General features: G+C 43.7%; 4 protein-coding genes across 4 annotated transcripts in view; all 4 read left to right on the top strand.

Annotated features, from left to right (window-relative positions):
* LOC306969374 (myosin-9-like) overlaps positions 1-3820 on the top strand; it is a 29112-nt gene extending 25292 nt beyond the window's left edge. The window contains exons 35-40 of the mRNA XM_079564990.1: positions 28-116; positions 276-399; positions 477-685; positions 824-932; positions 1104-1276; positions 2620-3820. Coding sequence (XP_079421116.1) covers positions 28-116; positions 276-399; positions 477-685; positions 824-932; positions 1104-1276; positions 2620-2731 — 816 coding nt within the window. The 3' untranslated portion in view covers positions 2732-3820. The remainder of the gene's footprint in view (positions 1-27; positions 117-275; positions 400-476; positions 686-823; positions 933-1103; positions 1277-2619) is intronic.
* Positions 3821-6198: 2378 nt separating this feature from the next.
* Positions 6199-9502, top strand: LOC306969511 (mitochondrial glycine transporter B-like). Its single transcript, XM_079565147.1, has 7 exons — positions 6199-6254; positions 6744-6868; positions 7978-8062; positions 8247-8426; positions 8504-8672; positions 8768-8928; positions 9028-9502. The coding sequence occupies exons 1-7, from the start codon at positions 6240-6242 to the stop codon at positions 9148-9150; spliced, it is 858 nt and encodes a 285-aa protein (XP_079421273.1). The 5' UTR covers positions 6199-6239; the 3' UTR covers positions 9151-9502.
* A 1634-nt stretch (positions 9503-11136) lies between these two features.
* rpsa (ribosomal protein SA) lies at positions 11137-13408 on the top strand. The gene is made up of 8 exons (XM_079564842.1): positions 11137-11200; positions 11632-11803; positions 11870-11988; positions 12201-12446; positions 12673-12801; positions 12878-13037; positions 13104-13178; positions 13257-13408. Exons 2-8 carry the CDS (start codon positions 11671-11673, stop codon positions 13349-13351), a joined length of 957 nt encoding a protein of 318 aa, XP_079420968.1. The 5' UTR covers positions 11137-11200; positions 11632-11670; the 3' UTR covers positions 13352-13408.
* Positions 13409-13662: 254 nt separating this feature from the next.
* Positions 13663-22669, top strand: ubn2b (ubinuclein 2b). Its single transcript, XM_079564169.1, has 17 exons — positions 13663-14448; positions 14920-15048; positions 15134-15238; positions 15838-15969; positions 16304-16410; positions 16823-17294; positions 17410-17480; positions 17560-17689; positions 18035-18141; positions 18576-18683; positions 18759-18902; positions 18980-19030; positions 19147-19189; positions 19532-20821; positions 21153-21360; positions 21895-21963; positions 22238-22669. The coding sequence occupies exons 1-17, from the start codon at positions 14140-14142 to the stop codon at positions 22279-22281; spliced, it is 3519 nt and encodes a 1172-aa protein (XP_079420295.1). The 5' UTR covers positions 13663-14139; the 3' UTR covers positions 22282-22669.
* Positions 22670-22981: the final 312 nt, after the last annotated feature.

The raw sequence follows: 22981 nt of genomic DNA, 5'->3' as shown, positions 1-22981 counted from the left end.
TCTAATCTTGCTCTGTGCCTGTTGTAGGAGGTGGCAGCAGCAGAGAGGGTGAAGAGGCAGGCCCAACAGGAAAGAGACGAGCTCCAAGATGAGATCAACAACCAGGCCGCTAAGAAGTATGTTCTTTGCAATACAAAAAATGCATTGGATCATTAAGTGCATTCCTTTGATATATGTAGGAAAATGGTCCAAGGAGATGTGTATTATATTAATGCAACTTTAAGTATTTACTGTATTCTGTGCATTTACTCATCTTGTTGTCCATTTGCCCTCAGTGCTCAGGCTGGTGAAGAGAGGAGGCGCCTGGAGGCTCGTATTGCTCAACTTGAGGAAGAGCTGGAGGAGGAGCAGTGCAACACTGAGTTGGTCAACGACAGGCTCAAGAAAGCTATGCTCCAGGTCTGAGCTCTACCCTTAAGTCCCAGTTTGTGTTCATGAGATTGGACGAACAATGTTGAATTTTTGCGCCTGTGCAGACGGACCAGATGAATGTGGAGTTGACGGCCGAGCGCAGCACCTGTCAGCGTGTGGAAGGGGCCCGTTCCCAACTCGAACGTCAGAACAAGGAGCTGAAACTGAAGCTGCAGGAGCTGGAGGGAACTGTCAAGTCCAAGTACAAGGCCAACATGACTGCTCTGGAGGCCAAAATCGCCCAGCTCGAGGAGCAACTGGACATGGAGACCAGGTACTGCATTTTAATTTGATAGATGAGGATGTTTTTGTCTAGTTTAAGATTAAAATTGTTTGAACACAACTGGAACAATTCATAAACCTGTAAAAAGTGATCTGAAAACGTGCTAAAGTCTGATTGCTCTTTGCTCAGAGAGAGACAGGGTGCCACAAAGCTTGTGAGACGCACAGAGAAGAAATTGAAGGAGGTCATCCTGCAGGTGGATGACGAGAGGCGTAACACAGAGCAGTACAAGGACCAGGTAAGATATTTGACTGTCAAATCAGAAGTCACACGCTATATCGCATTCATTTTTCAGTCCAATACCAATATTGTATTGTTGCATTCCTACTTTTTAAAGACCACAAAAAGACTTTTTGTGGTTCCATTTGTACTCTTCAGTCTAAACCAAGCCCTTGTTATTTTTCACAAGGCCGACAAGTTGAACTCTCGCATGAAGCAGCTGAAGCGTCAGCTGGAGGAGGCCGAGGAGGAGGCCCAGAGAGCCAACGCAAACCGAAGGAAACTGCAGAGAGAGCTGGAAGACGCCACTGAGTCAGCAGACGCCATGAACCGAGAAGTGACTACCCTCAAAAACAAGCTCAGGTAAACATCCCATTAAGTCGGGATTTATTTATTTTCCCTGCAATATTAGGCTCTCCGGTGTTGCGTCACAAATCAAAATGACGGTTAGCAAAGATGAAAACACCGCTCTCTGCTTCATCGAAAATTCTATTAAACTGAATAATTGTTGGATTGTGATGAAATGTCATTCGATTACCACGATAACCTGCCCATTGTCTACACCAGTGGTTCCCAACGTTTTGTCTTTCGTACCCCTTTGGCCTTTCATTGGTCAACCGTGTACCCCCTACCTCAAGGGTGTTGCAGTTTATTAAAAAATTAATCAAAAGTGGTATTTGTAAGAAAAAGGATAATGTTGCAGTCCAAATAAACCTAAAATTCTCCCAAAGCAACACATTTTACTGAAAAATATAGCTTTTCCTATAAAAAATTGTTACTTTTTCCCTTTTTTTCAATCTGAAATAGTTCCAAGTACCCCCTGCTAGGTCCTCGAGTACCCCCAGTACCTCTGGTTGGGAAACACTGGTCTACACATCCGGGAATCTGGGAAATTCCCCGGATGTTCAGAGAGCTCTATAGACGAGCTGTCGTATGCACTATACAGGCGAAACTCTGGAAAATTTGAATATCGTTCAAAAGTTCATTTATTTCTGTAATTCAACGTAAAATGTGAAGCTAATATATGATAAAGACTCATTACATGCATAGTAACATATGTCTAGCCTTATTGTTGCTATTTTGTTACTATTTATTTGTTACTATTTTGATCATGGCTTACTTCAAAAATTCAAAGGCTATACATATGTCACTTTGCATGTAATGACTCTGTCATATATTAGTTCCACCGTTTAAGTTGAGTAACCGAAATGAATGCACTTTTTAACGATATTCTAATTTTCGGAGTTTCACCTGTATAAGTCTCAGTTCATGTATATGGAAATATTTAGGTTTAATCAATATATCCTACAAAATTTTTAATCAATCTATTAAAGAACGTATTTTTCCTATAATTACATCATACATGAGCTTCAAATTGTGGTCAATGGGGGCGCAGCCTTCAGCCCAGACTTGTTGGGGCTAAAGATTCAGATGCAAATTGACAAAGGCAGAGGAGCGGTGTCTTTCAATCAACATTCCTGTCCCTGAGTGAGAAGTATTGAGTAGTGAAGTCACCAACTGCAGATATCCTGAGTGAATTAGCACATAAGTGAAAGAAAGTCGTTATCACGCCTTGGCTTTTGTTTCACCCTGTCGTTTGCAAAAGCATCACCCATTGTGTTGCAACGGCGAACCCAGGTTTCTATCACAGTCATTTAAAGCAGCCACTACATGTGAATAAGCAAGAAATCATATTTGCTTTCCAGGCGCGGAGACCTCCCAACCTTTGGCGTGCGTCGTACTATTCGCACTGGCACTGTCGAGAGTGACGAGGAGAGCGAACCCAAGGTCGAGACCCCGGAGCCCAAGCCTGAGTGAAGCATCTCTACTCCACCTAACTGAACTGCATCATGAATATGCATTACTGTACAAGCTCATAAGACCAATACTATCAAACTAATGGCTGGGTCTTTTCCCCCCCAAAATCTAGACTTTGAGCATCAGCTATCTTTGACAATCTATGCATTCTTCATTACACAGAGAAGCCAATACAATGGGACAATTATCATGCAACATTATACCAATAATCACAATACTTTAGCCTGTTTATTTGCTTTGACTTTACATTCTCTGGGAAAACAAAAAAAATAATAGTGCTATTTTTATAAGGAACAATACGATTATGAGCAGTCCTAATTAAGGATCTATTTTTCTAATTGAAGAAGGTTAAATAAATGAAGACGGATTTACTGGAAGGGGACCAAATCTCAATAAAATATAGATTTGTATTTTAAAGTTTTTATAATGGTTAAAAATGGAAGAGCTGTGTTTTTCTCGCTCCTGCTACTCTCGCCTCAGATTATTATGAAGGTTTATATGCTGAAATGTATTAACTTAGCTGCACTCGCTTTTCAGCCTATTTTACGCACATACGGGGAACATACATTTGAGGCAGATGAAGATAAAGAAGACTATTGACTGTGCTGAATTTGATAATTTTGCACTGTGTAAAATTATTCCATTCTAAACCACTGCCTGTTGCGTGTTTCCTTATGTCGACACTCACTATGGCCTTAACGTGTAGCTGAATTCCAATGGGTTGTAACGTTTCGGCGGATGGGAGGTATTTGGGGGCAGACTGACTCGCTGCACACTGTATTCCCCGGGCACAGCTTGATGAGAAATGCAATGTTGTCATAGACCAAAGGCACATTCAAAACAACCTGTTCACTGTAACTTCACTATTTTTTATGAATGGAGGGGGGAAGAAAATCGCAAGCTGTGTCCCCCCCTCCCCCCCCTCCTCAAGAAGCTTTTGGCTCACACTGCTGGGAAGTGAGAGGAAATGTGTTGGCTCACTCTTTCGCACTTAATATATGGAAAAATATGCATCTTCTCCTTTCCTGTCTCTGTCTGCTCTTGGAGTTCAAATCATATTGTGAAATGTTGTAACAATTAAAGGCTTTCGTAAATGCTACACGTGGTGTGTTTTTTGTTTGTGTGGTGTAATGTTTGTTGCAGTAGAGGGCAGTGGTGGATTTTTGGGCCTCAGCTAGTCCAAACCAGTTTCACAAATTTGGAGGAAAACGGTAAACAAAGATGGGGACACTCGGGTAAGAAGAACTCTTGAATAATCGTAAGTCTCATAACTAAAAGACTTAATCATAAAATAGTAAGCTTTTTTTTAGGAGGAATTTATTGTCACTAAAGTGTGGGTTTTCTATATTCTTTAGGTTTTGAGCAGCGTTAGTTTTATATGCAAGCGACAGTACTATAGTTATGCTGAAAGTGACTGAAAAGCTTCGGGAAATTCCACTGTTACCATGGAGATTGGCATACATTTCCATTGACTTGCATTAGCTAAAACAGTATAAAAAGTGGAGGAAAATAGCCCTGGAACAACTCAGTTAGCTGTTATGTAAAAAAACAACAACATCATACTTAAACTTAAGAAAAAAAATACAAAATTCTGAATTTTAAAATTGTAAAAAATTGTATGGTCATACCGCCTTTGCGATGCCCAATCCCGTCAGACCTTGGAAGCTAAGCAGGGAAGGGCCTGGTCGGTACTTGGATGGGAGACCGTTTAGTAACACCAGGAAGCCTGGCGAATGTAGTGAGTGAGTGAGTGGTTGGTGGTAGTCGGAGGGGCCGATGGCGCAGACTGGTTGCCTCGCTTCCGTCAGTGTATCCCAGGGCAGCTGTGGCTACAATAGTAGCTTGCCACCACCACCGGGTATGGAGTGAATGAATAATGCAATGTAAAGCGTCTTTGAGTGTCCAGAAAAGCGCTATATAAAACCAACGCATTATTATTATAAAAAAAATAATAAAAAAAAGTAAGAGTTAAATGTGCAGGATTTTTTATACGTAGGCTATATATATATATAATTTGAATCAAATCGGGTCTAGACCAGGTCTAAAGGAGTAAACCACTAAACTGGGACTAAACCAGTTCATCATAGTTTTGAAAGTACCTCTTTGAAAATAAAATACTTTTACTTTTAACCCAACTTAAAAATGTAGTGGAGTAGACAGTACAGATACAGGCTCTAAAATGTAGGCTAGTGAAGTAAAAAATATTCATAAAATGTAGGCTACTTAAAGGAGCTATACCTGATTTCTTTTCTAGTTATGGAATGAAATCTGTTTTGTCTTCCTTAAGTATATTGTAAACTCAGACATTTGTGGGGGAAACATATATCTAATTATAAAGAATTTGTATCTATTTCATGAAATTGTGAAAGTGACCCTGAAAAGTGACCCTGCCAGTAGTGAGATGTGCCTATAAACATGTCCCTGTTAAGAATTGGGATGCTACAAATAGTTTGAAAGATTAGGGATCATGAGTTTATACCCCCACCAACATTTCTTCCTCTTTCATTGTTTGAAATGAAAAAAATCAGGTAGGTATAGGGCCTTTAAGTAAAGTAAAAGTACATATAGTTTGTACTTTTAAATTTTTTTAAACTTTCCACCCCTGTGTATTTGAACGGGTTGTTTTTACACGAGCAGCCTCTGCAGTGGGCGTTTTTCTCCAGTACTAGATTTTGAGCCAATCAGAAGTTTCAAAGTGCGCACGGGGCGGGGTCTCCAGTGCTACGTCGATTAAAAACAGGAACCGGTGTCCAGACGGTCAGTCCTGGCAGCTCATTCATAGATAAAGTGGATCATTCACCTTCGCTCGTCATCTTGTTGCTTTCCCGCTGAGGTTTTCTTTCATTGGAATCGTCAAACCTTTTCAATTCAGGTTTTCCGGACCAGCGTCCCCTGAAAGTAGTCGCCTGTACTGTGGAATTTGGAGCAGCTTGATTTCACAGCAAGAGGACTTCAGCAAAGAAAGAAAACACTGAATTACTACTGAAACACTGCAGCAGCTAGACCCACAAGATGCGAGTGTAATCTGTGTGAGCCAAACAAAAAAGGTGAGATCAGCTGAATTGTCTGAATCTATATGTCTTTACATGCTTCACAAACGTTACAAACGTATCCTACAATAGTTAATTTGACACATTTGCCCTACTTTTTTAACCAAAATTGCCATACAATGCATTGTGTGGCAAATTCCTATATGGCTTTATCTTGTGAAAATGGTGGAGCATCACTTTCCTAATCTGCAGCAGAACGTACGTGGTTAGAGCTGTGTCTGCTGCTGACTGTGGCTCATTAATAAATGGATAACACACAGCTGAACAGGTGACCAGCAATTTGGCCTGACTTGGCCTTTGCAGGGGCACCATTTGATCCTAGAATCCAACCAGGACTTGTTGCCACCTTCAGTCATTTTCTGTGCAAGCGTTTTTTTCTAATCTGTGCTTTTTTTTTTTTAATTGTGTTGTAGGGTTTTCACTTTGACGCCTTTACAGAGATATTTTCCTGCAGAGCTATGGAACTTTCATTGGTAAGTTTGACTTTTATTCTTCTTACGTAATCTCACCTGTCATTAAATGCAATTGTAGATTACACTGCAGTCTGGATAATACCGGTCTGATAATCTACTTTCATTCGTAATACTGGTAACAACTGGAAGGCGAAAAGTCAAAGTATAAATGCTCTGTTAATCATAATGCAGGCTTATGTAATGCACATTTCTTGGAGCAATATCTTTAGTAGACTCTTAACTATACCCACCCAGATTCAAGATTGCATGTTGAGCTCTGGATGTAAAACAGTTACCATGGTGGGGGTTGGGAGGATGGGGGTTTGGGCGGGTGTCGGGTGTTTGTAAAGCACTTTGTAAATACAGCTTAACTGATTATTTACCTTTGGCCAGTCTTTTCAGTCAATAAACATGTATCTGTGCTTCTGATTACCGTCTCTCTCGTAAGGTTGGGATTGACATTGTCTGAGTGAGTCTAATGTTCTTTCTGTGGCGTCTCTCTGTGTGCAGATTCACCCTGCTGTCAAAGCCTTCATGTGCGGCTCCCTGAGTGGGACCTGCACCACGCTGCTGTTCCAGCCCCTGGACCTGGTGAAGACACGGCTACAGACTGTGCAGAACACGGTGCAGCCCAGGTCAGTCTGCACGTCCCCACACCATCACACTGAGGCAGGAAAATATAGCCATGAACGATATTATTGAATGACAGTAACACTTAAAATATCCCAACATGAAACACAATTACACATTACCTTTCCTAAAACCTGACAGGTCTCCAGCTCGTCTCCATGGACATGTTGAATAAATGTAGCCAACAGGTTAGGCCAGGGGTCTGCAACCCACAGCATCAAAAGGACCATTTCGAAACAAACAAAAATCTCAAAGAGCCGCAATAGTTTTAACGCTCAACCAACCAAACAAACTGATTAATATTATTGTTGATATACAGTATCTCAAAAATTCGTTTTATCTTAAAATACAAATTACTTCACAATATTGATTGAAATGATTAATTATGTTTTGTTTGTTTTTATGTAACACTTATTTGTAGATTTATTTATTTTCTATATTAATACCATTGATAGTTTCTGTTATTGATGATGTTCTTTATCATTACTCTTATTAATTCATTAAAAAATAGGCTATAAATTATAATCTGTGCTTCTTGTGTTTTTTATTTTAACAGGAGAGATAGTAAATTGACCTATTTTGACACAAACTTCCTCATACAAAACATTTTTATAAAGTCTATTGTAAAATGGTTGTTCAATTAACGGGATTTAAAGCTGTTTCAGTGGGGCAGATACTAAACATTCGTTTGACAAATTATTAATCTTGTAACAGCCAGTGTTCCGCACACAGGTCCGATGGATTACTCATCAGAACTGTTTCTCCTTGTAGAGGTATCACATTGCTGCTCCAGTGGGACAAAAAGCCACTACAAGGAGGCGACCCCCGGGTTAGGGCCTCATCCAAATCCATTCTTTGATCACCCAATACAAAAATAGCATTTTCTGTGTCTAGCCCGTCATTTGGAGCATGTTTGCATTGCTGGCAACAGTGTAATCCAAAATGTTATGCAAAGCGCCTTGAACGATTGATATATTAGTCGTCATAACAGCCCTACTCGATCGTCAATAGTAACATACATGGCGTCATTGTGGGCCTGTAGATTCATTGAAACAAGAGACCCGCATGACTGGAGGAGATCCATCGATTAACATTGATTGTGTTTGTCCTGCAGTTCCGCCAGAGTGGGCATGGTGACGGTGTTTCTGAACGTTGTGCGCACAGAGAAGCTGCTCGGCCTGTGGAAAGGGGTGTCAGCGGTTAGTTTCTTTTTTTCATCATATTACTGTGATGACCCTAAGGTGATGGGTAAGGAGGCAAGTCATTTCTTCCCCAGCCAAAGGGCTTTTTTGTGAATGTGATTTATGCCCAAATCTGTACACACATCAGTTTTTGTAAAAATAAGTAATTTGTTTTAATGTATACAAATGTCTAATTTTTCAGTCCTGTATGCGGACCATTCCTGGTGTGGGCATTTACTTCAGCACATACTTCACCCTGAAGCAGCACTTTTTCCAAGAGAGAAGTCCGAGGGCCTTGGAGGCAGTGCTGCTGGGAGGAGGGGCCCGCAGTGTGGCTGGGGTCATCATGCTGCCTGTGACCGTCATCAAGACGCGCTTCGAAGTAAGGATTGTTTTCATTAATGTTGTATGCCAAAGTATCCTTCGTCTTTATCTAACGCTGTTGTCATTGCTGTGTAGTGTGGCAGGTACAGTTACGGAAGTGTTGCAGGCGCCCTCCGAAGTGTCTGTCGGACAGAAGGCCCTGGTGCGCTCTACTCTGGATTGTGTGCCACTCTCATTAGAGATGTTCCTTTCTCTGGGATTTACGTCATGTTCTACAGCCAGGCCAAGGCTGCACTGCCCACAGGTGAGAGCTGGATTGTGAATTTATGTGAGGAAGCCACTAAATATCCACAAACTCTCCAATATGATGGTGTGTGCTGACTGTCTGTTCTCTTTCAGAAATCAGCCTGTCTGCGGCCGCTCCTCTGGCAAACTTCAGCTGTGGTGTACTGGCTGGGGTGTTGGCCTGTCTGATCACTCAGCCTGCAGATGTGGTCAAAACACAAGTGCAAGTCAATCCACAGCTCCGGACACAACAGGCCATATTAAACATCTATTTGGTAACTATTGCATATAAGCTTTAAACTTCGTCATTGTAATGTGTGTCCAATGAGAGCAAGCGATGTACTAACGTGTTATTCCGTTTGTGTGTTGTGTAGGAGCATGGTGCACAGGGCTTCTTCAGAGGCGCAGTGCCACGGCTGCTCAGGAGGACTATGATGGCTGCCATGGCCTGGTCTGTGTTTGAGCAGATGATGGCACGTCTTGGACTTAAATCTTGAAGTAAAACTGTACACTGAAGAAAGTCAAGACACTGAAAATAGACCAAACCAAGCTGCCACGTTTACATTTGAACTTTCCTGCATGTTACATGGAGCTAACCCTTCATGTGATGCATTGTGCTGGGTCACAGGAACAACAAAGCATTCCCTGGCTTAATGTGAAACTTACAATCCAGCATTTCAATGAACAAGCTTGTTTTCTGAGTGTGTGATCTCTTGCCAATCGACTGCAGTGAAGTTGCCTTTTGGATACAATTATTTTAAGTGACCACTAAGAAAGTGACCCACACTTGAAAGTACTTTAATAATGAAACTGTGCCTTTTTTTTGTTTGTTGCACAGACACTACAGGACTTTCTCTTTGTAGTGTCCCGGTCACTTTATTTTATACTATATATTATTTTATATTGTCTAGCTAGTACCTTACTGACTAATTCCCAATATTTTTTTAGGTATTGTACATTTTATTGTTATACTTAATAAAGAAGAAAAAAGAAGAAGTGTTTCGGGTCGTCAATGATTGAACCAGCAGGTTATCTTAACCATGTGAACCAGAAAGGCAGGCTGTAGTAATCACACAGACACACACTGATGTGACCCAGACCTGGAGCAATATGACACACTTTTACAGAAGCAAGGAATGACTTTGTGCCGAATGTTAATGAGGGCAGAAAGCAGAAAATTATCAGTATTCCGGTCAGATAAGGAGACTTTGGTCAGCATATTGCTGTGAACTATGGAGTTTGGAGGATTTAGTTCTGTCATTGGTAGCAACTAAATGACATACTTAAATTAATGGGTGGATGTATTTATTTATTTTGAACATGGAAACGTTAATCCAAAAGACATTTGGAAAGAGGCTAATTATTGCTCATCTTTATTCAAATATAATAAAATATACCGCCTAATGCTTCCAATATACTGAATGAGAGAGATTTTCACAGTGCGTGTCTGCAAGTCTATCATTTTTATGTTCTCTATTTGAAATCAATTTATTGCAAAAGATGCCATCATGGAGCAACACTAAATGAATCAGAATGAACTCCTAAATCAATGTTGTTTGCCTCAAAGGAGAGAACTTATCGTCAAAACCCTTTGTCATTTCCCAGAAAAGTTCAAAACATGTCATCTGTTGCCAAACCCCCTCCTGGGCCCTATTGGCACTATATCACAAAATGTCATTGTGCGCAAAAGACAAAACGCGTCTTTCGTTTCCATAGCAAGCCTGTGTTCTTCTTTATTTTATAACAAGTTTGCCTTGACTTTGTGTTGATGTTGTAACGCCGGTGTGCTGAACATTTTATCTTTGGTAAATATTGCTGCAGCGTCAATCTTTCACCGAGAAGTCAGCGTCTCGGGATTTTCTTAATATGGTCTTGACATCTTAATATGGGATACTCATCCGACTCTCAGAGCTGACCGCTGGTAACCCATCCCCGCTGCGTGCATGTGGTTTACGCGCCACCTGGAGGACAAATGTAGAAACTTTTTTTTTTTTTTTTTTTTTTACTTAGGCTACAGGTTAACCTCTTAACCCTCACCTGAACCGAGCGCATTTTCTCCAGTTTGGCTTTACCCAAATCTAAAAGCTTCTAAACTGGAGAGCAACAGTGCCTCATTTCAAAGCTACAGTAATCGTAACTTTTTCGTCAAATTTTTTTGCAGCGTCTGTTTTTTGTCACATTTTTTAAAGCTTTTATGTCAGGTTTGCGTCTCTGCTTTTTGTTACGTTTTTCCTTCATTTTTGTCGTGTTTTCGCCACGTCTCTGTTGCTTTTTCGTCGCTTTTTAATGCTAACGCTTTGAGATTTGGGTAACGCCAAACTGTAGAAAATGTGCTCTGTTCAGGTGAGGGTTAGTACGGGAGGTCAAATGTTTAATATAACAGATCCATCGGGCCCATAATTTTATTTTATTGCGAGCGTTTCTTCCGGTTGCGAGTGCGCTGACCAATCATGAGCTCGGACACGGGGGTATAAAACCTACGTCATTTCCGCTAAACGTCCTCTTTTTTCACCGTGTGGTCAGATTTCCATACGGCGTTGTTTCGTGGTGAGTTTTAAAGGCATTTATTTGCCATTGAACGTTTAAGTTGCGATGATTTAAAGTAGTATTCATACATACTAGTAGTTAAACACACACTATGCCAGTTCACAAGCGCAAATGGGGTTCATTTTGACGCTAGCATTTGACATACTACTTGTAGCTAATTTGAAGCTAACATGCTAAGCGGAGGCACGCGGACAGAGCACCTCGGGTTAGCATGAGCAAAGTTGGATCACAAATTGGTACACAAATGATGTACTGCAAACATCTTGTATTTCTTTCAGTTTTTTAGCTAGATAATGTGAAAAGAGATGAGTTTTAAAAGTTGTATTACGTGTATCCCGTTTGTATATCGCTGTGACATCATGAATATTCAAGTCTTTGCACCAGAAAGTTGAATGATTAAAGTTTTTCACTTTTGATGTTTGTTCCTGCAGCTCTCCCAATTACTCGTTGCTCACGGGAAAGCGGTCACGATGTCCGGAGGTCTAGATGTCCTTCAAATGAAGGAGGAGGATGTGCTGAAGTTCCTGGCCGCAGGAACCCATCTGGGAGGTACCAACCTGGACTTCCAGATGGAGCAGTACGTCTACAAAAGGAAAAGTGACGGTAAGTGAAAAGGGTTAGAGAGAGTGAACTGAGTCTTTGCCAATGTTACTAACCGTGATGTTGCAGGTGTGTACATCATTAACCTGAAGAAGACCTGGGAAAAGCTGTTGCTTGCAGCCAGAGCCATTGTTGCCATTGAGAACCCAGCTGATGTGTGCGTCATCTCTTCTAGGAACACTGGACAGGTAAAGTACTCAGACTTATCAAGTTTATGCACTCTGTTAAAGCCGGACATTGTTGTCGGTGTTCTGGTGTCGGAAGTGTGCTACAGTGACTTGGTTGTTTTTTCAATGGCGCCATTAGGACTGTAGTCTGCGAGTGGCGCCTAGATTAACAACCACACATTTTGCAAACTTGAATTGAAATGAGATTAAATTATCTTGTTGTGTTCCGGTAGAGGGCAGTGCTGAAGTTCGCCTCTGCTACTGGCGCCACCACTTTCCATGGTCGCTTCACCCCAGGAACCTTCACCAATCAGATCCAGGCTGCTTTCAGAGAGCCACGTCTGCTGCTTGTGACAGATCCACGTGCTGACCACCAGCCCCTCACTGAAGCTTCTTATGTGAACATCCCATCAATCGCTCTGTGCAACACAGATTCTCCCCTGAGATACGTTGATATTTCCATTCCCTGCAACAACAAGGTGAATATTTCAAATGTTAAAATCTCGGGTGCACACGGCTAAAGCCTGCACTATCCTGTTTGTGCTGGTGTATGATGTGTGCTATAAAAATGCCTCACTTTGGTCTGCCTGTCTTTCATAATATGAAAAGGGGGGGTTAAATGTTGTGGCAACATGTAAACATACACATTATGATACATTCAAGTACTCTATTGTGAAACTGACTGTCTTTGTCTTTTGTTTGCAGGGCCACCACTCTGTGGGTCTGATGTGGTGGATGTTGGCTAGAGAGGTTCTGAGGATGAGGGGCACAATCTCTCGGGAACACCCATGGGAGGTCATGCCTGATTTGTACTTCTACAGGGATCCTGAAGAGGTATGTATAATTGGACAAATGGAAAAACTACAGTAATTTCACCGCAGAATGTCACTTAAATTTGATTTTATGTCAGATTGAGAAGGAGGAGCAGGCTGCAGCAGAGAAGGCTGTCGGGAAAGAGGAGTTCCAGGGTGAATGGAGCGCTCCTGCTGCTGAGTTTGCCCAGCCCGAGGTGGCTGACTGGTCTGAGGGTGTTGCTGTGCCATCTGTGCCCATCCAGCAGTTCCCAGCGGGTAAGTTATTTTGAACATCTTTGTGTATTGTATGTATATGGGCCAAATCTAATTTATTTCTCTTAGTCGCCGCTGCTGCTCCTGCCACTGCCGCCGCCGCCGCTGCTGCTGCACCAGTCAAGACCGGTGAAGTCTTTTCTGGTAAGTTGCTCTATTTAAAAGTGAAGAGTATTAAAAGCTGTTCAACACCTTTTGCTAATCCTTTTTTCTTTTTTGCAGAGGACTGGAGCACTCAGCCTGCCACAGAGGACTGGTCCACTGCGCCCACTGCCCAGGCATCTGACTGGGGTGGTGCCACTTCTGACTGGTCTTAAAATACAGATGGCAACAATAAAAGTGTTTTTTACACGCTGACTTTGCTGTGTTGTCTTGTATGGCTTGTGGGTACTTCAGCTTAACATGAATGCTGTAAAATAAATTGACTCCTTAAAGCTTCAATGTGAAGTATGGCATGAGACTGCACAGAGGACACAAGAAAAATGATGCCCAATACACTACTGCGAGCTGCAGGCTGGAGGTGGATTAGTCATAGTTATATTGGCGGGATTAATGGAACGAGTTCAGTTGTGATTCACGTTCATACAAATGAAAAGAGACCGTGATGTCCACACGGAAAGCATGTGCTGAGCTGACCTCCCGCCTGTGCAGTGTGCGGAACAATCCTGTGCGCTCTATTCGCGCGTGTGGGTCAGGTGGGCGTCCCCCTGCGCTGCCATTGGACAAAGACTGATCCTTTTCCTCCTCGCCTTCCGCTTTCTTTTCATACGCACACCCAGCCACTGAATAATGATAATAATGATCAAGATGGCTACTACAGAATCTTCCTTGCGGTAGCTGACCGATTTAATGGGAACACTTTGGACGACTTCTTTTTACAGTTGAAGTCCCTCTTCGGCGGCGGGACCGCTCCAGGACTCGGACTTTATGGATTAAAAGGGGCAGCGGAGCTAGAAAAGTCATTGTGTTGCCTGCAGCACTCATTCTAGTGAAGCTAGCTAGCAGAGCAACGAGCTAGTTGTACTTGTCGACCACCTCTGGTGTAGCTTCCAGGGGAGGTTGCCATTGCCTGTATTGTGGCCTGTAGTTGGACGGGGATCGTCAGATGGCAGAGCCAAGGAAAGTGCCCTTTGTCACCATCTCATCCTTCAGCACCGCGCCGCAAACCCCCGAACCCGGCAAGAAGCGCCGCCGCGAAGAGGACGGCGCGGACATCACTTTTGGGAAAGATGGAGGTGGAAGTGCTGCGGGCAAAGGGTCAGGAGGTGGTGCGGCTCAGTTTGGAGATACTAAAGGAGGCGAGAGCGACGAGTGTAAGCCCACTGTCCGCCTGAACCTCTCTCTGAGCGAGCCCAGCGAGAGAGGCTCTGCGGAGTTCAACTACAGCGAGCTGACCAACTCCACTCACTCTCAGGTCAGTCCAACAACAGCCCCATGATGCATGTGTGCAGGAGCGGCCCCAGGGAATACACACGCCTCGTAAACACTGTTAGCTGTGCCAAGACTCAGTTCATTAATACCACCAATGCAAATATTCTTATCACGTGACATTTAACTTTAATGAGGCTGTGCACATTTAGATAAACTATTATGGCTTATGTTGTCTTAATAGTGAAGAGGACAACTACTGTTTGGCGCTTTGTACCGACAGATGTTATTATAGTTTATTATAGTTGATTAAGTTTTCTTTGAATCAAATGTAATGGCTTAACCAATCAAACAATACAACATTTCACTCAAGTTTAAGCCATTTTGTAGGAATGGCATTTTGCCTTTTGACACATTTCACTGGAGCTGCACTTATAGCAGGGTTTATGCTGTTCAATACAACAGGGGCTCACCCGCCTCATTCTAACTGTGAAATTGTTCCCCTTAATATTTGAAGGAAAAGGCAGCCTGTTCAACAGTACCCAAAGGACTGGCACCTTCCCTCGACCCCAGTGACCCTTTTGCTGACGATGACAAGGAAAGGCGCGAAGTGGAAGAGCTGGCCAAGAAGTTTGAGAGCAAATATGTACGTGTTGCTTTCAGTACATCAAGTCATTCAACATGGCTGGTGATTTCTTGCTGTGATGTTTTGTTTTGTTTTCTCTGTGCAGGGAAATGGAGGAGCCAAAAAGAAGAAAAAAGACCGCATGCAGGATCTCATAGATATTGGTTTTGGCTACGATGAGACTGACCCCTTTATTGACAATTCAGAAGCTGTGAGTAGTGAGCTGTTTATATTAAAACTGCATTTCAACGTTGGCACATTCTTAGGCTGAACAACAATCTCAGATACATCAAATACATTCTGTGTGCTGCTTACCCAGATCACTCCAAGTCTTTGAAATAAAAGGTCCTCATCAGGTTCTAAAGGGAAAAACAATATACCTTTAGTTTTTCCTTTGAGCATTTATTTACATGTTACGTAGCCAGTGTTGGGTTGTAACTAAATACATGTATTTAGAGTAGAATAGAATGTGCGTCACATGATGCGCTGTAATCTGCTGCTCCCGTGCATTTGCCAAGAGAGTTTTTGAGTACCTTAATAATGGCAAGTGAGTTTATAACAGGTGTTTCAACAACCGTAGTCTTTATTTTTGTAATGTACGCCATATTTACACACAAATATAATGCCTGACAATGTGAAAGTATTCAGAATACAGTACTCTGATTAGACAAAGTAGCGGAATACGTTACAAAAATACATTTCAAGGCAAGTATTCAGTAACTTCATACAATTTCTAAGTATTCTCCCAGCAGTATATATAGCAAACATAACGACGTTTTCCACACTAAAGGAACACTTGTTTGTTGATAGTATGACGAGCTGGTCCCGGCCTCCCTCACCACTAAACATGGAGGATTCTACATCAACACGGGGACACTGCAGTTCAGAGCTGCCTCCGACTCTGAGGGAGAGGAAACCGGTACAGCCGAAAACCACTTTAAGGTAACTTTGGCTCTGTCTCTGATGCCTGTGTTTGTAATAAACCAAACGTAAGAAACCCTTTGTCAGTGAGGTTTCAGGATATAGTTTGCTTTGGTGGTAATGTATAGCACAAGTCTATGCCTTTACCAGTCTTTCCTTTCTTTCCTCGTTAGCTGTGGAAACACACAAGCTCAACATCGCGCACTCTTCCTGGAAACATGCATAGTTGTTTTGAGAATATGGTACAGTCAGTGGCTTGGTGCAGATGCGAGTAGAATTGACCGGGCTTCAAAATGTACACTTTTTTTCTTCTTTACAAGCTTTTAACTTCTTATGTCTGTTTTGTTGTGTGCAGAAAATGAAAGATGGAGAAGAACGGGTAATTAAAAAGCGCAGAAAGAAGCAAGAGGCTGGTGTCCTGGAAGAGAAGAAACCCAGGAAGAATAAAGTACCAAAGTCGGGGTAAGGTTCTCATTTTTTAATAATCATCTTTGTAAAAATGTGTGCATTCAGCTGTTCATCCATCAAGTCCTCAAGTTTTTGCTTCATGTGTCTACCTACGAGACACTAAAAACATGAAGTGTGTCATTTGTAAACTGTCAGAGACCCTGTACTTCCTGTGTGGTTATCTACCGTGTTGATTGTACTGTAAAGACACTGCTGACAGATATATTTAGATACACTCATTGTTTATAATGATACAATAAGCCGTGGATGGAGCAGAGTCTTCAGTTGTCATGTGCAGACAGTTTTATCTCCATGAGTTGTAGCTGTCGTTTCTGTATTACTTGGAAGTTGATGTAAATACTAGTTTATTATTCACGTTCTACTTGAACCCAAACCTCTATCTGTTTTCTCTCCGCTTCTCTTGTAGAGTGTCGGCTCTGAACGCTCACCGTCCGGAGAAAAAGAAGAGGAAGAAGCTGATGAAGGACTCGCTGCACTTGGCTAACATGCTGCGGCGCTTCAACCGGGAGAAGGAGGAGATGCGCAAGAAGAACCCAACTGTAGGCCTTCAGCAAAGACCCAACACTAAACTGCCCGCCCCCAACAGCTCCCTGATCACCAACCAATCAAAACCCACCGGCAACAATGACTGCAGCATGGCCGACCTCAGCGCCGACCCCGTGGTAATGTCGCTGCTCGGGACAGCCAACAACGACATCCTGCAAGACATGATGGGAGACCTGGACTTTGGGCTGCTGGACTCCCCTCACAGTCCGGGACAAGGGGAGAATGGCTCATTTGGGCATAAGGGCAGAGTGTCCCAGGGCAACTCCACCACCCCTCCTCTGCCCAACGGACTCCCTGCACCGCTCGCTAAGCGCATTGAGGACCTGAGAGCGGTATGAATCAGCCTTTTATCATCACGCTTTATCATTTTGCAAAATCGAGTGAAGGGATGAGCTGTTATCGCACTCGCCCCACATTTGTCTCATTAACTGTTTTTGTTGGTTGCAGGCGTCCAGGCAGTTTGATGAAGAGGGACGAAAGAAGTTTTTCACCCTGGATATGAACAACATCTTATTGGAGTAAGTTGACACCGGCTCACGTGGAGCAGGCGCGGAAACGCAAACTTATGTCTGTCCCGGCTCTTGTGTCTTTGTCCAGTATCGAGCTGCAGGTTCAAGAGCAGCCAACAGATGTGCGTGCGGCAATTTACTCCCACCTCGAGGCCTTCGTGCCCTGCAACAAAGAGGCTCTGCTCAAACGACTCAAGAAACTCAACCTCAACATTCAGGTGAGCAGAGGAGTGCTTCATTCTTTCAAACAAATAAATGTTGCAACTCCCAGATTTGTCTCAGTACAAGCTCAGACACGTAGGTGGTGAAATCCTTGACTCAAGCACAAATCGGGCTTTCAGTACAGTTTTTATTTAGTTTCCTGGGCCATGAACTTAAGGTGTAGATTTTCAGTATAGCACATAACAAGTAGGTTTTATAGTGAGCGTGCAAGAGTATGCAGCTGGTATTGTTGCAGGTGTACCTTAACAGTGCTGTAGTTGTGCTGACATCCTCTTCTCCGCGTGCCCTATTTTCTATTTTTATCTGTTGGTGCCTCCTGAGTCTTGTCTCTTGTCTCCCAGGACGACCGTCTCAGAACTCCTCTGCTCAAACTCAAACTGGCCGTGTGCAGCGTGATGCCCGAGCAGATCACGCGCTACAATATGGACTGCATTGCTAAAGTGGCAAAGTAAGTATGGCACACGTCCTTGTACTGCGGCTGGACAATTGTAAATGTTTTATTAATCTGAACACAACCAGCACATCACACCGCGATACTCCAACAAAAGCGACTTGAGAAATGTCCTTTTACAGAAGTAGTTCCCCTTAATCTAGCTTAAATGTCATCAAACAAACTACACCATGACAGCAGACATTCGGCGCCTGTGGCAGGTCGCACAGACGCTCTCAGACTATTGACCCCCACCACGACACCACATGCTGCCATAGCGATGCTTCTCTGCTGAACCAGCTGATTGTCATGAAGCTGAACTCTCTCCCTTCCCTTCCTTGCCCTCCCTCCCTCTGCTTCCACCTGCAACAAATTTCAAAAGAATGAGAAGTCACATTTGAAAGGAGTTTTCAAAGTGCAATGTTTGCTACATTTGATATTCTGTTTTCCAGGCAGCAGGAGGAGGGGGAGAAGAATGGCTCAGATGATGATGACGAGGAGAAGCCAGGAAAGAGGGTCATGGGTCCACGCAAGAAGTTTCTCTGGGACGATAAACTCAGGTCAGATTTCTGAGATGGTTCTAAAGCTCCAGTGCTTTTTAGTGGTGAAATTAACTGCTTATATTGTTCCTTCAGAACGCTGCTCTGTAATCTAGTGCGCATTAAGCTGAACTGTTACGAGCTGGAGGGGAAGAACTCCATGTCCCTGGAGGACTACCTCAAGGCCTTCATGGAGAACGAGGTCAAGCCCCTGTGGCCCAAAGGCTGGATGCAGGCCAGGTGCATACACTAAAACCTTTTAACATGAGTTAATTGGAGCATCATTTGACTCTTATTTGTATGACTGTATTTTACAGGATGCTGTTTAAAGAAAGCACTCTGGTACATGGTCATCTCACAGGCTACACGTATGTTATTTTTCACATCATTATTCACCAGTAATGCAAATGCCTGGCATAAAAACAAATCACAGAACAGACAAATGGGTGATACTTGTAAGAATGGCTGTACTCTTTCTCCTCAGAGCGAAGAAAAAGATTGTTCCTACTCCCAAGGCCAAGGCTAAGGTTAGTCTCCTCTCCTGGGCTCTATTCCTGGGCAACTGCTATCATCGAGAGGCGTAAATGTTCCCTAACAAAAATCATGGAACAGAAAACAATAACTCTTGCCTATTTATTGTGTATACATTAACACAATTGCACAACATCCACATACTAATAAAGGTGTAACTCTCTTTAATTCAGTTTCACCTTGCTGCATACTTACGTGAAAGTCTATTGTGGTAATAATCAATGTGTGATTTATTTGCATTAAAAAGTAGATTTGAAATGAGTGCTCTCTGTTTTATTTGAACTGTTTTGAACCGTTTTGTAGTATGTCTTTGACGCTCTGTGTTGTGTTTATCACAGGAGCCAGTGATATGGACACCACGGTCGACGTCCTCAGCAGCCCCAACACCGTCACCGGTTGCTAGGAGACCGCCCCAATCCCCAACAGAACCCATCTGTCTGGACTCTCTAGATGACGACTTGGCAGCCCCCTCCCTGGATTCGATCTCCCACGCCTTAGCCATCTTGGGCAATGCTGCTAAGGGCCTGGCCCAGGGGGAGAGCCCGCCGTCCCCTGAGGCGCCCAAGCCTCCTCCCAGCCTCCACTCCTCCCCTGTGCTCCAGCAGCAAAAAAAGAACTCTATCAACTGCACTTCCATCAGCACACCTCACTATCTGTCTACCTCTACGTCCAGCCCTCTGTCCCGGCCTGCCTCAGTCAGCGCCTCCCCCTTGGCCGCAGGACGGGTGCCTGGAGTGGACGCTCTAAGTAAAAGCTCACCACAGATTCATAGACATTCGGTGCTAAACTCTCAAAGAACTGTGAGTGTGGGTGTGGCCAAAGCCAACATGTCAGCCACAGTCTCATCTCCTAAGCCCCGTCCCCCAGCCACTGCCTCCCCCCTCATGGTGCCCTCAGGCCTCCTCAAGGGCAGCAGCTCCAAAAGCAGTGACACGGTCCTGCTGTCGTCCCCTCAGTCCCGACCACACATGCTCCAGTCTGGCCCTCTACACCTCACACCCAAGCCCTACATTCCCCCTCGGCTCCCCCACACGCCCTCCCCTGCCCCGTCACAACCACAATCCAACTTCATCACGCCTATGCACGCCACTCTCACCAAACCGGCCCACAGCAGCATAGCCCCCATTATCAAACTGTCCTCCAGAGCCCCCAGCCCCGCAGTGAGTGGCTCTTCCTCCCCGGCCCTTCCACAGCCCCCTCGGTCTCAGGTCGCACCGTCCATACACCAGTACTCTCCCAAAAGTCCTGCCTCCTTCCGTCCGTCGTTCTCAGGTTCACCTGGAGCTGCAGCCAAACCAGGCCCAGGCAGTTTTACCATCCCGGGACAGAAGACCCCCAGCAGCACCACCACCTCTAGCCTTATCAACAGCTCGCCTATGAACAAGCACACAGCCGCCTCCATCACAGCAGCCTCTGTCAGCCATAGGCCACGGCCCGGGCCAGGGATACCTCAGGGGGTCAGGCCGATTCTTCAGGGAGTCAAGCCGATTCCTCAGGGGGTCAAGCCGATTCCTCAGGGGGTCAAGCCGATTCCTCAGGGGGTCAAGCCGAATCCTCAGGGGGTCAAGCCAGTCCTACAAGGGGCCAAACCTGTCCCATCAACCACCAGTTCACCTCAAATAACACAGGTTTGTCATTCCCAGTTTAGCAAAGTTTATGTTGTGTCAAATCTGTACAGGGAAGGGATGTGTGGAACTGGATCAGAGAGACTGTTGCTAATTAAACTATAATTTTAATTTGCATTTGGGGACAAGAATCTAAGCCATAGCAAAGCCACCGGCGAGCTCAGGCATATCCAACCTGTAATTCAAGTGCTACCAGTAGTTTTTCAGCCCTTGTAGCTCCCAGAAAGACTTTCTACATTTCTACATTTAATGAAACGTAAACTGTAAATATAATGTTAGTCTACAACTTTAAGATATTCACTGTGACTCATGTTTACTTATTGTTTGTGTCCAGGTTTCTACATCAGGTAGCAGCTCTCTGCTGGGCTCACCCTCCTCTCTGCCTCTGGGCTTTGGGATGCTGGGAGGTCTGGTGCCTGTGTCCCTACCCTTCCAGTTCCCCTCTCTGCTCAGCCTCAGCTCCCTCGGGACAGCAGCTTCCAGTACTACCGCCAGCGGCTCCACGGCCAGTAGCAACACTCCGTTTTCTACACTGACACAGAGTGAGTGACCACTGCACATACAAGCACAACTGGGCTCAACCAGAAATATGACACATTAGTTTTAGTTTTCGGGTGGCGCAGCGCTTTGTGCTCGTGCTTCTCAGGAAGATCTGGCCAATCACGGTCTTTCTGTGTGGAGTTTGCATGTTTTCCCGTGTCTGTGTAGGGTTCCTCCTGGTACAGCGGCATCGGAGGATGCGTCAAATGCAGAAGGCAAATAAATAAATACATCACACCTTAACCATAACCTTTCATGGCACTCTCCCATACACACAAAGTTGCTTTACAAGTTGCACTTGAACAAGGACATCTGAACCAGGCATTTCACTCAAAAACCAGGGCTGAGCAGATGAGGTGTATGTGTTTGTGTTATCTGGATGTTTTGTGAAAATGTTGTGTCCTGTTGTTGCTGCTTATGGTGTCTACTTGTAAGCTTCTGTCTGACGTTGTCCATTTTGTTTGCCCACTACCCTGTGTTTCCTTCCTAAACTCCTGTCTACTGTCTTTCCCCCACCCCCTGTCCCATCTTCTTAGATGTGTATAAGAGTCTCCAGTCAGGCTCTCAGACTTCTCTGCCTCCACATTTGCAGCTCGCTTTCTCAGGTAAACTCTCCCCTCTGTCCTGTGTCCTGTTGTGTCCCGCCTAGGGATATCCCTGTCTGCCCGTCCTGTCCTTGTGTTATCAGATTTGTAACTTCACTTCCTCCTTATGCTGATGAGTTTCCTACTCATCAGACTAAGTCCCTGTTTGAGGCCTCAATTTTGGCCTAGGACAACTTTGAGCCGTTGTGGCTTCATATTTGAAGTTTCTCTCTATGACTTTACAGAATACTGGAGCTGTAGTCAATAATGCAATCAGAAATCCCTTGTTTTACAGATGTTGGTCAAGGCCAAGCAGATGTGAAGAGGAAGACTTTATGATACAACGTGATCAACACTGGTTCAGGAGACTTGCAAAGAGCTGGAAACACTTCAGATCAACTCATGGCATCACCACAATGAATTGTCAACTATTTGATCTTTTTAAAGACTTTTTTTTAAATATAATCTGATAAATGACTAGACGAACAAGTCTGTCGATGTTTACAACAGACCTTTAACACTGTGATCAGTGAAGGAGACTGGGTGAAAGTTCAGGTGTGGGTTTGCCTGAACCTTTTCAGTTATGTTTAGAAGTGTGCCTTTGTACGTGTTCCTCTCTGATGCATGGTCATTGTGTCACTTGGTGCTGTTTTTACCGTGTAATTATTGATACTGTAAAATATCTGTAAACTGCAAATTTGTTGAATTTGAACTTTTTTAATTAAGAGCTGTACACTTTTTCTTGAATTGTAATTCATAACTGTACAGAACCCATCTTTTAATTAAAATGAAATGTTAGTTTGGGGATTGTCATTTGTAATAACTGGAAAGTGCTGTCTGATGCAAGTCCAAATGCTTTATCTGACAAAACTTAACTGTACATGTATTTCATGGCTGACCATTTTGAACCTGCCACTGATGCACATGTCGAATAGTTTTATTAGTTTATTTGATTAACATGCGCCGCGCATGTTAATGAACAAGCCACAGATTGTTGCCATGGGCTAATTTGCATCCGTTGTCCCACACTTGCTCTCCC

The sequence above is a fragment of the Gobius niger genome, assembly GCF_951799975.1.
Source record: "Gobius niger genome assembly, chromosome: 10".
Taxonomy (NCBI): domain Eukaryota; kingdom Metazoa; phylum Chordata; class Actinopteri; order Gobiiformes; family Gobiidae; genus Gobius; species Gobius niger.
Note: the sequence above shows the minus strand (reverse complement) of the source record. Positions and strands in the feature narration are given on the sequence as shown.